General features: G+C 35.5%; 2 protein-coding genes across 2 annotated transcripts; both read right to left on the bottom strand.

Annotated features, from left to right (window-relative positions):
• Positions 2315-6433, bottom strand: LOC107621524 (receptor-like protein 12). Its single transcript, XM_016323550.2, has 2 exons — positions 5167-6433; positions 2315-5090 (listed from the first exon to the last, which is right to left on the bottom strand). Exons 1-2 carry the CDS (start codon positions 5926-5928, stop codon positions 2433-2435), a joined length of 3420 nt encoding a protein of 1139 aa, XP_016179036.1. The 5' UTR covers positions 5929-6433; the 3' UTR covers positions 2315-2432.
• On the bottom strand, positions 7367-12972 carry LOC110262333 (LRR receptor-like serine/threonine-protein kinase GSO1). The gene is made up of 2 exons (XM_016323548.2): positions 10538-12972; positions 7367-10430 (listed from the first exon to the last, which is right to left on the bottom strand). The coding sequence occupies exons 1-2, from the start codon at positions 11204-11206 to the stop codon at positions 7497-7499; spliced, it is 3603 nt and encodes a 1200-aa protein (XP_016179034.1). The 5' UTR covers positions 11207-12972; the 3' UTR covers positions 7367-7496.

The raw sequence follows: 12978 nt of genomic DNA, 5'->3' as shown, positions 1-12978 counted from the left end.
TGACCCCCCACCGGCAAGGACAGAACAGGCAGAAGCAAAGCTGAGCTAGGGCAAACTTGCAGAGGTTCCAACAGCGGCTTCCGGCGACGTCAGCGCGATCCCCGGTGACCAGAGGCACGGTGGCGCAGCTTGCGACAACGGCGGAGGCATACCAGCTCCCCCTCCTCGCGAGACTCTCCTCTCTCTAGGCATTGTGTTTCTCTCTCTCTGAGAGCTCCTCTCTCTCTCTTCGAAGCCCCATACCTGCAGCCGCGACAGCAACAACGAAGCTCCCCTTCCAGCGGTAGGGACGGTCTCCAGGGACAGCACCTCCTCTCTCGCGCATCTTCCTTTCTCCTTCCCCCATTCCCTGTTTCGAACTCCTTCTCCCTCTCCCTACCTGATCCGCAGCAACGACGGCGACGTCCAGCCTCACCGGTGTCACCCCCTTCTCCCCCTCTTCTTCCTTTCTTCTCCCTCTCTGTTTTCTCTCGCTATTTTTCTTTCTTTCATTCTCAGCAGGGTATGTGTGTGTGTGTTAGGAGAGGGTTAGGGTTTAGAAAAGGGGTAAAGGGTAGTTTAGGTATTTTGATAAAATTAAAGGGTATATGTAAAATGTTTCAAAATATCTTGAGATGTTACAACCCCAATTGAAAAATTTATGCAACCTTACACTTATATTTGAAGTCAAAGTAAATGATTTTAATCTCAAAAAAGATTGTCAACAATACACTGTTACCAAGACATTTGCTCCAACCAAAGACACTGAACCTCAACACCCATTACAACAAATAAAACAGTTTATACTCCAGAAAAAATTCACTTATTTAAGACATCATTTTTATTTCTAATTTAAATTATTCATTGATTATAGGAACCAACTTCGCCAATACTAATATCATCAGACGAAAATCACATACCCATCAAGAAATTAAGGAGAAAGAAAATCATACAAATTCAAGACACATCTTCGGAAGAAGAACATACACGCAAAGATGGAACAAACAACACAATAGAAAGTGCATACAACTCAACCAATAAAGAAAAAGGAGGACGAACACTACATAAAAAGACTAAGTCTATCAACAAAAGCAAATGTAAAAATTAAATCACCAAATAAAAATGTCACTTTGTACAATTTTAACATCCAAATCTTTTGTACTACAAATTATTTTAAATAAAACACCTTTTAAATTTAACTTTAGTTTATACATATTTAATTTAATTCTACAAAACATAGCAATTTCTAATATTTATTATATACTATCATTAATTTACCGTTTTATGCATCGCGCGGATCTCATTCTAGTGATAAAGAATGTGAAATAATCAAATAACAATTAATTGATTTCTCAATTGTAAATGTAAACTAACTTGTTTTCAGTTTTAATTAAACCATAAATCAAGATAATTTCTTTATCTTGATAAAAAGTTCACGTAGAGCGTTATTTGACATTATGTCATGCCATTAGACAAGCTAATTTATAAGTATGGTTTTAATCAATTTGCCAATTTTATCATTAAGTAAAAATTATAAGATGAATTTAATTGTTATCCTTATTAGCAACTAATTTGAAAAAAAAATATTTTATGCTATTAAATTTTAATTATGTTGCAATAAATCGTAATTTGAATAAATAAATTTTAATCTTTTTATTAAAATGTAAATTCATTATATAATTATTTACATGCATAAAGCTGAGGACTTATTAATTTAGTATCTTTTTTCTGTTAATCGTTTACTTTTGCAACTTGCATAACCCTATTGTTCTGCTACTCATAAGAAGTTGAATATCCATATTCCATATAGCTCAGGTATTTTCTGAACTATAGTATTGTTAATGATATAGCGTTGTTGTTCCACTAAATGTTACTTGTTATCTTCAATCAATTGGTAATTAGTGTTTTTTATTGAACCGAATAATTTATTGTCATCAATAATAAACTATGCAGAATGCTAGAGTGTGTTGTTGCCAGAGAATAGAACTTCTTTTAAATTATTATTTTTTACATGATATAATGGAACTTTTTTGGCCACATATACTTCACCACAAGCTTAAGCTTAAGGTATGGATACTGCTGTATTGAATCAAGATTCAGAGCAAATGAATCAACAGGAGTTTAAGAAAATGGTGCATCAAAAGTAGAGGTGAATTTCAGAAAGGGAGCAATTAACTCAACTTCTCTACTACTATGTAAAGGTGTTGAAGTGTCACCAATTTTTTTACTTTAACATCATGAATCTATATTTATACTATTTATTTCAATTTTTCTTTAATGACTTTGTTATTAGCTATGTTGTTCTGTTTATGCAGAGGCTCTTCAGGAGATTAAACATCAAATGAAAATCTCTATTTCAAATTCGTACATATACATGCATCAAACATCTCTCATTTTTCTTATTTTATTACCACTTTTGATTCTTCAAAATAAAAATAAAAACACACACATGATCAAACAACAACACGGTTTCTCATCATCATCCACTTCTTCAGTTTTGCCTTTTTTATTGCAGTTGTGACATAGATCGTGTCAGCTAAATCTTCCACCCATCTGAAGTAAATATGCCTCCAAGTTTTCTTGAACCACAAAGTCCCAATAACTCCCCAAAACCCAGTTGCAAAGCCAATTGCAATGACAAAGTAGAACAACCACTTTTCCAACTTATCTAAGTTGCTGTCTTCATCTTCAAATTCGCTGCTCCCATGATCTTCATGTAAATAACCACATTTGTTGGGTAGAGGAGATCCACAAAGATATGGGTTGCTAGCATAACTGGATGGATTAAAAGTTAAAAACTGGTTACCTGTGGGAATTGGTCCAGAGAAGTTATTGTGTGACAAGTTTAACTGACTGAGTGATGTTAAAGCTGACATGCCGCTTGGAATTGTACCCGAGAGTTGGTTACTTGAAACATCAAAGGATTCAAGTGATCTCATATCCCCTATCATGTTAGGGATCTTTCCGATCAAATGATTGTTTGATAGATTCAAGGTATGCAATCCATCGAGCAATGTTATTCCTTTTGGAATGGAGCCAACCAAATTATTCTCGGACAAATCCATGTGGACTACAAGCTTCAATATTCTTATATAGTCAAGTTCTCTTCCTTTCACGACTTCTATCACATCCTCAGTTTGCCAATCTACTGGAGGAGGGGCGGGACTTGCAGCAATAGATGAATCAGGAGACAAATTGGGACCCTCAGCAAAAAGTATTGAACCATTTAAATTGGGAGCCTCGGCAACAGGTGAAGTAGGAGGCAAAGTGGGAGCCTGGGCAACAGGTGAAGTAGGAGACAAAGCGGGAGCCTCAAGAGTCATTCCTCGAAGATTGCCTATGCACCAAGGTATTGAACCATTTAAATTGTTGCGAGAAAGGTCCAAGATTTGAAGTGATGATAGTTCACATATCTGTGAAGGAATGCTACCACTTAACCTGTTTTGCCGCAATCTTAGAATTTGTAGTGAAGAAAATGTGTTAGCACTCCATGATGGGATGGTGCCAGAAAGTTGATTCTCTCCGAGATCCATGATCAACAATTGCGTCAAATTTCTGACAGACGCTAGAAACTTTCCATGAAAGTTGTTGTTGTTCAAATGCAACCATAACAGAGTGGAAAGACTCCCAAATGAGCTTGGAACAGCCCCTGAGAGTTTGTTGAATGACAAATTTATTTGTCCCCATTCTTTGTTATCCTTCCAACAATTGGGGATTTTACCAGATAGACTGTTCTTTGAAAGGTCAAGGACACTCAAATAATCAAGTTGACACAATGATTTTGGAATTGAACCATTTATGAGGTTATTTCCAAGAATCAAGGACCCCAAACTGGGCATTATATGACCAATATGTTCAGGAAGTGAGCCGCTGATTTGATTATGTGAGAGATTCAAATACCACATTTCTGGGATAAACAAAGGCCAACTTTTTTCCCCTATAATGGGTCCATTCAAATAGTTTGAAGATAGATCCAAGTGTGATAGAACCCCAAGTTTTTGAAAATCAATACAAATTCTCCCATCTAATTTATTCCTGGAAAGATCAAGGAAAGACAGATTTACAAGTTGGTTAAGACTTGCAGGGATGATCCCTTTTAAATAATTATTTGACAAATCAAGGATAGTCAGATTTATAAGTTGGCCAAGACTCAAAGGAATGGATCCCGTTAGATAATTATTTGAAACAACAAAATTTTGTAAATTTACAAGTTGTTCAAAATTTTGAATAATCGTTCCATTAAATGAATTATTTGAAAGATCGACCACCTGTAAATTTATACATTGTCCCAAAAAATTAGGAAGATTCCCTTCTAACTTGTTGTTGGATAGATATAATGTTTTCAATTTCAGTAATTTTCCAAAAGAAGAGGGAATGGGACCATAGAAAAAATTATTTTGGAGATCAAGGTTGCTTAGATTTTCAAGTTGTCCTAACCAAGATGGCAAATGATTGTTAAATTCATTTTGACTCAAGTCAAGATTCTCCAAATCATGTCTAATGCAGCTAGACAAATCATTGTTTCCAATGGATTCTTTTCGGAGTCTATTTCCTGCTATATATAACCTTTTCAGGTGACACATGCTTTTCAAAATGGATGAAATGGAACATTCCATAGATGTTAATTTATTAATTGAAAGATTGAGATAGACAAGTTTCTTTAACTCAATAAACCAATATGGAACTGAAGTAAAAGAGTTGCCATAAAGGTCAAGAGACTCGATGCTAGTTATATTTTGTAAAGCAACGGGAATTCTACCTTGGAAGTTATTAGATGAAAGAAAAAGATGTTTGAGTTTTTTAAACTTGTGAAACCAGGATGGAAGAGAGTCAAAATTATTCTCAGAAAGGTCCAAAAATTCAATGGAAGTTGCATTTTGAAAAGCATTTGGAATTGGGCCATGAAGATAACACCATGAAAGATCAAGATACTCAAGTTTCTTGAAGTTGCCAAACCAAGATGGAATTGAAGTAAGATTGTTCCCACCAAGATCAAGATGCACAAGAGATGTCATGTTTTGTAAAGCATCCAAATTTGACACACTAAATCCATTGTGGGCAAGACTTAGGAATTGAAGATTAGGAGCAGTGATAGTGAGATTAATATTAACCTGAGCGAGGAACAAGAAGCAACTTTGTCAAGTCCATGAATTATGAACCATCCAAGTAATAAGTTAGGACAAATACCTGAAACCAAGTGTAAATAAAGCTCATATCAAGGTGTTCCAGCAATGGCAATTGAGAAATCCAATTGATGTTGCTGTCTGGTGAAAATTCGTTCCAACTCAGATCAAGAAAGTGGAGGTTGGTGAGATTTCCAAGATTGCTGGGTATTCCCCCGCCAAAACCAGCATCAGCGAGGGATAAATACCTGAGGCGGTGCATAGAACCAATGAACATCGGTATGGGACTCCAACAGAAGTGATTTCCACTCAAGTCCAAATGAGTCAAGTATTCCAGTTCCAGTAGGGACGAATTAACATTCGTAGCTTTTAATTGATCGATGAAAGGGTCACATTCACTTGATAACGACTCCTCATAATCATGTTCTTCCGACGTGTATTCAATTTGTGCCTCGGATCTCCTGCATTTCACATAAGGAGTGGTGAGATCAAGCATGACAACATGACCAGTAACATTGTCACAACCGATCCCTTTCCATCGACAGCAGTCATCGCCATGCCATGAGGAAAGCATGTTTGATGAATCATTCAGGGATGCTTTGAACTTCATAAGAGCCTGCCTTTCTCTTTCAAGACATGGAGGGTGGAGGAGAGTCGTTGAATTTGCAGAAATACATAACTCTGCAATTTCAGCCGCCACCACTACAAGTACCAATAGTGCGCATGCAGTAACACTTTGGTATCTAACTCTCATTTTCAGTGGAATATAATAGATATTATTGATGATATCTGATTTGTTTGTGCCTTTCACTCCACTCAACCACATTATATATACATACTGATCATGAACAAGTTATGAATAATGATGGTTACTTTCTTGGAAGAATCATAATGGAAAAATAAACCCAACCTTTACGTTCCAAGACCAAGAGTCAACTCTTGCATGTGTGGTACGGTCCCAGCAGTCTCCAAGTCTTTGAAGAAGTCTCTGTGAGTTTGTAATTATTGGTGGAGTAACAAATACGTGTTGGAAAAAAATGTGTACCAATCTGACATGGATGCCACTCTTTCTTTTCATTTTGCATGTGCATGATCCCTTAACCGACGACTCATTGACTCTATCCCCTCTTCTTACGCCAACAAAACTCAATGCTTATTTCCGATTCCTTTTTATTTGATCCTTGTGTTTTTTTCAAACTAATCATTTCACTTTTATTTAAGAGATATTATTCTCAATATAAAATACATATAGAACATGATCTTATCAGATTCAGATGTGTCAATGAAGCAGATCAAGTTGAAAAGTAGCATTTCTTCAAGATACACAGCCAATGCAAGCACCAAATAATGAAAGGGGGAAAAAATGAAAATTGATACATAAAATTTTATTAAAATTAAGTTAAATTAGCATGAATAATAACATAGAAGGAGCATTTTCGATGGACCAAATTAAATTGAGGTAAACCAATGCTTTCACTTTTAAAATACATAAACAACAATGATAATCATACAAATCATGAAATCAAACCTAGATGATAAATCAGCTTTTGGTAATGCACAATTAAATGAATTTATTATGATATATACGTGTAGAAATATGCATATTCCCATATACAGATTTTAATAGTCTAATAAAAACTGGATATGCAGCATATGTATGCTTTTTCTAAAGTTAGGAATAAGACACAAATCCGCGATCTCTAAATGAGTATATGAATACTATGCCATTTGAACTATAGTTTGTTGGCAAGTTTCCTCTTAATGATTGTGTTCATTACACACTTTTGCATTTCTCATACTGCCTTTATGTTCTTCTTCAAAGAATGTTTCTTTTTCTTTTTCTTTTAACAACACCTGTTGTTACTTGTTAGGAATCTAATCGAAAATTTTTGTATTTAACATAAGAAGTTAATTATAAACTTTTAAACTATAGAGATTTTTTTATTGAAAATTTGATAAAACTCTAAAAACCTATAATTTATTAAATTTAAATAAAATTTCTGATTACTTGATGAAAGATCACTTCAAATCTAACTTTAGAACGAAAAAAGTGTTTGTCCTTTAATAAATCTCTCTTCACACTTCTCATAATTAATATGGTTTACTCATTACACATATACTTTTTATGCCGCAATTCGTTGAAGTGTCTCCAATTTTTTTACTTTAACATCACGCTTTGTATTATTTATACTATTTATTTCAATTTTTGTTTAATGAATTTGTTACATATGTTATTCTATTTTATGCAGAAGCTCTTCAGGAGATTACACATCAAATGACAATCATTATTTCAAATTCGTACATATTCATACATACTCAAACATGTTTCACTTTCTTTAATTTATTACCACTTTTGATTCTTTAAAATAAAAATAGAAACAAAAACACACATGATCAAACAACAACACGGTTTCTCATCATCATCCACTTCTTCAGTTTTGCCATTTTTATTGCAGTTGTGACATAGATCGTGTCAGCTAAATCTTCCACCCATCTGAAGTAAATATGCCTCCAATTTTTCTTGAACCACAAAGTCCCAATAACTCCCCAAAACCCAGTTGCAAAGCCAATTGCAATCACAAGGTAGAACAACCACTTTTCCAACTTATCTAAGCTGTTGTCTTCATCTTCAAATTCAGTGGTCCCATTAACTTGATGTGAATAACCACATTTGTTGGGTAGAGGAAATCCACAAAGATATGGGTTGCCAGCATAACTCGATGAATCATAAGTTAAAAACTGGTTATCTGTGGGAATTGGTCCAGAGAAGTTATTATATGACAAGTTTAAATGACTTAGTGATGTTAAAGCTGGCATGTTGCTTGGAATTGTGCCTGAGAGTTGGTTACTTGAAACATCAAAGGATTCAAGTGATTTCATATTCTCTATCATCTCAGGGATCTCTCCCATCAAATGATTGTTTGATAGATTCAAGCCAAGCAATCCATTGAGCATCGTTATTCCGTTAGGAATGGAGCCAACCAAATTATTCTCGGACAAATCCATGATGACTACAAGCTTCAAGATTTTTATGTAGTCAAGTTCTCTTCCTTCCATGACTTCTATGACATCCTCAGTTTGCCAATCTTTTGGAGAGTCAGGAGGAGATGGAGGAGGAGGTGGAGGTAGAGATGGAGGTGGAGGTGGAGGTGGAGGTAGAGGTGGAGGTGGATGTGGAGGAGGAGACAAAAATGGTGGAGGCGGAGACAAATGAGATGGAGTGCGAGACAAAAAACGACCTACATTAACAATTGAAGCAAGAGGCAAAGTGGGATACCCAGCAACTGGTGAAGTAGGAGACAAAGTGGGACTCTTAAGAGTCATTCCTTGAAGATTGCCTATACACCAAGGTATTGGACCGTTTAAATTGTTGCGAGAAAGATCCAGGATTTTAAGCAATAATAGTTGGCATATTTGTGAAGGAATGCTACCGCTCAACATGTTATTTCGCAACCTTAGAATTTGTAGTGAGGAAAATGTGTTAGCAGTCCACCATGATGGAATGGTGCCAGAAAGTTGATTCTCTCCGAGATCCATTATCAACAACTGTGGTAAATTTGTCACAGACGCTAGAAACTCTCCATGAAGGCTATTGTTATTCAAATGCAACCATGATAAAGAGGAAAGATTCCCAAATGAGCTTGGAAAAGTACCTGAGAGTTTGTTGGATGACAAATTTATTTCTTCCCATGCTTTGTTATCCTTCCAACAATTGGGGATTTTACCAGATAGCCTGTTCTTTGAAAGGTCAAGGATACTCAACTGGTCATTTTGGCATAATGATTTTGGAATTGAACCATTTATGAGGTTATTTCCAAGAAGCAAGTACTTCAAATTGGGCATTATATGACCAATATGTTCAGGAAGCGAGCCACTCATTTGATTATGGGAGAGATTCAAATACGACACTTCTGAGATAATCAAAGGCCACCTTTCTTCCGCTGTAATGGTTCCATCCAATTTATTTGATGATAGATCCAAGTATGATAGTTTCACAAGTTTTTGAAAATCAATACAAATTCTCCCATCTAGTTTATTCCTTGAAAGATCAAGTGTATGCAGATTTACAAGTTGATTAAGTCCCTTTGGAATGGAGCCATTTAAAAAATTATTTGAAAAATGAAGGCTAGTTACATTTACAAGTTGATCAAGATTTGTAGGAATGGTTCCCATCAAATAATTATTTGAGAGATCAAGAACTTGTAAATTTTCAAGTTGGCCAAGACTTTGAGGAATGATTCCCGTTAAATAATTATTTGAAACATTAAGAACATATAAATTTATAAGTTGGCTAAGGCTTTGAGGAATGGTTCCCTTCAAATAATTATTTGAGACATCAAGAACATATAAATTTACAAGTTGGCCAAGACTTTGAGGAATGGTTCCCTTCAAATAATTATTTGAGACATCAAGAACTTTTAAATTTACTAGTTGTCCAAGATTTTGACTGATGGTTCCATTAAAAAAATTATTTGAAAAATCGACAACTTGTAAATTTACTAGTTGTCCCAGGGAATCTGGAAGGCCTCCTTCTAACTTGTTGTTAGATAGATATAAATTTTTCAATTTCAGTAATTTTCCAAAAGAAGATGGAAAGATACCATAAAAAAGGTTTCCTTCAAGATAAAGGTTGCCTAGATTTTCAAGTTGTCCTAACCAAGATGGCAAATGAGCATTAAATCTATTTCCACCTAAATCAAGATTCTCTAAATCATGTCTCATGCAGGTAGACAAATCATTGTTTCCAATGGAATCTTTTCGGAGTCTATTTCCTGTTAAATATAACCTTTTTAGGTCACACATATTTTTTAAAATAGATGAAATGGAACATTCCATGGATCTTAATTCATTAAATGAAAGATCAAGGTAGACAAGTGTTTTTAACTCAACAAACCAAGATGGAACTGAAGTGAAAGTGTTGCGAGAAAGGTCAAGGGACTCAATGGTAGTCATGTTTTGTAAAGCATCAGGAATCAGACCCCGGAAGTTATTAAATGAAAGAAAAAGATGCTTAATTTTCTTAAACTTGTGAAACCAGGATGGAAGAGACTCAAATTCGTTCCCCGAAAGGTTCAATAATTCAATGGTAGTTGAATCTTGTAAAGCATTTGGAATTGAACCATGAAACCAACACTCTGAGAGATCAAGAAACTCAAGTTTCTTGAATTTGCCAAACCAAGATGGAATTGAAGCAATATTGTTCCAACCAAGATCAAGATGCACAAGTGATGATGATGTCATGTTTTGTAAAGCATCGAAAATTGACACTGTATGTTCATTGCCGGCAAGACTTAGGAATTGAAGTTTGGTGAGGTTAATAAAATTAACCTGAGCAAGGAACAAGAAGCAGCTTTATTGTCAAGTCCAAAAATTATTAGCCATCCAAGTAATAAGTTAGGACAACAGATAGAGACAATGGAAGCATGTTTAAATACCTGTAATGAACTGTAAGCACGGCTCAGGTCGAGGTGCTCCAGCAATGACAGTTGAGAAATCCAATTGATGTTGCTGTCTTGTGAAAATACATTCCAACTCAGATCAAGAAATCGGAGGTTGGTGAGATTTCCAAGATTGCTCGGTATTCTCCCGCCAAAACCAGCATGAGCGAGCAACAAATACCTCAAGCGTTGCATAGAACCAATGAACATGGGTATGGGACTCCAATGGAAATAATTTCCACTCAAGTCCAAATGAGTCAAGTATTCCAGTTCCAGCAGCGATGAATTAACATCCTGAGCTTCTAAATATTGATTATGTAAAAGGAAACAGTTGTTCTCGTCATGACTTCTTAACCAATATTCTTCTTCCGACATGGATCTACTCCAGCATTTCTCAAAAGGAGTGGCGAGATCAAGGGTGACAACGTGACCGGTAACATTGTCGCAGAATATCCCTTCCCATCGGCAGCAGTCATCGCCATGCCATGAGGAAAGCATGTTTGATGAATCAGTCAGGGATGCTTTGAACTTCACAAGAGCTTGCCTCTCTCTTTCAAGACATGGAGAGTGCAGAGTAGTACTTGAATTTGCACAAATGCCTGCAATTTCAGCCATCACAAGTACCAGTACTGCGCATGCAGCAACGTTTTGGTATCTAATTCCCATTTTCAGTGGAATATTTAATTTGTTAATGGCTTTCACTCCACTCACTCAACCACATTATATATACATAATGATGATGAGCAAATCATGATAATGGAATAATCAACCCAGCCTTTACGTTCCAAGAGTCTTGCATATGTGTGGTAAAGTTTCAGTCTCCAATGCTTATCTTAAAAGTCTTTGAGCTATTCTCTCTCAGTTTCTAATTATGCCAGGAGTATCAAATACGCGTGGAGAAAAATGTATATCAAATTTGTCTAATTCTTTGCTATATCCTTGTCACTCTCAATCAATATGTAGATGTTTTTGACATGATCTGTATTTTTTCCTTCCTTCATAAACACGGCAAAAAACAAAGTATGTAGCACTCAGAGATGGATGCCACTCTTTCGTTAATTTGGTTTTTATTTTTTAATAGCAATGAATGAAGATATTCTGTTATGTTACTCTCTAATTGATAATGTCATTTTTATTTAGAAAATACGTTTTATTTTAAATAGAAATCACATTTATAACAAATTTTTTTTTATCAAATTTAAGTTATTAAAAGTGGAATCATAATATCTTCTCACGATTCCAACAATATTGAACATAATTGATCAAGTTGACAGTAACCTTCGTCCTTCAAGATAGGAATAGCTAATGCAAGCAGAAAATATTATTCTCAAGGTCCAAGAACATGCATCCTAACTAAAACTAGACTAGTTTAGGATTGCATATAAGATTATCTAATCAATAATGCAGTAAAAATAGTGAACGTCAATTAGTTACTATATTAAAAAAAAGTTGCATCCAATACTAATAATATAGTAAATAGTATTTCTTCCTATAACCATATTTTTTGTATTTTTATTTTCATTATTATTTTAGGGGTTTTGTTTAAGTTTGTATAATATTTGACTTCAAGCTATTTAGCATATGTTTGCTCTATTAGTCTATTTGGGTACGACAAGATAGTTTAGTGTTGGTGGCTGCCTCCGGGGAGGAACTTAGAGAGTGGACTGAGAGCTCTTACAAGTGATGATGAGTTAAGGGAGATGTGCTTTCATGCACAGAAGAATGATGGAGTTATTGATGTATATTTATACCATGGAGTGTCTACACCATAATTGTTAATAGGGAAGGAAGTTGTGATATATCTTGATGATAGAGAAGAATATCCTAGTGAAAGAGACTTGATGAGCAAGAAGAACACAAGTGAGGGTCCAAATCTAACGCTAACACCGCCAACCCAACTACAGAACCGAATCCAGAATCCGTTTCATTCTCCAACCCAAGCCATGCTGATACAAATGCCAACTCAAACTCTATCCCCAATTCTATCCCAAACCCTCCTGAAACCAACTCTGACCCTATTCCAAACCCCACTGATGCTAACACAACCCCTAATCTAAATCCTCCTCAAACTCATCTCAAACCCATTCTTAAGCCCAAATCTAACCCAAAGCTCAAGCCCAAGTCAAAGCCCAACCCTTCGTCCATCTCCAAACCAAAACTTACCCAAAAGCTAATTCAGAAGTCCAACCCAAATCCGAAGCCCAAACTGTAAGAGACTATCAAGGCTAGTTCCACACCAAAGGGCAAAGGCAACTCAAATTTGAAGTCCAAACTTAAGTTTTTACCTAGGAGGATTACAAAATCTCAAGCTGTTGGAACATATAGAAGGTCTGCTAATAAGAACAAAGAAGTTTTTCATGTTGATTTAACTGTGAATAATGACTCTAGTGACGAGAGGATAGTTCATTTAAGTCAATGCAAGAAGTAGAAGTGTTCAA

This window comes from Arachis ipaensis, chromosome B10 (assembly GCF_000816755.2).
Source record: "Arachis ipaensis cultivar K30076 chromosome B10, Araip1.1, whole genome shotgun sequence".
Lineage (NCBI taxonomy): Eukaryota > Viridiplantae > Streptophyta > Magnoliopsida > Fabales > Fabaceae > Arachis > Arachis ipaensis.
Note: the sequence above shows the minus strand (reverse complement) of the source record. Positions and strands in the feature narration are given on the sequence as shown.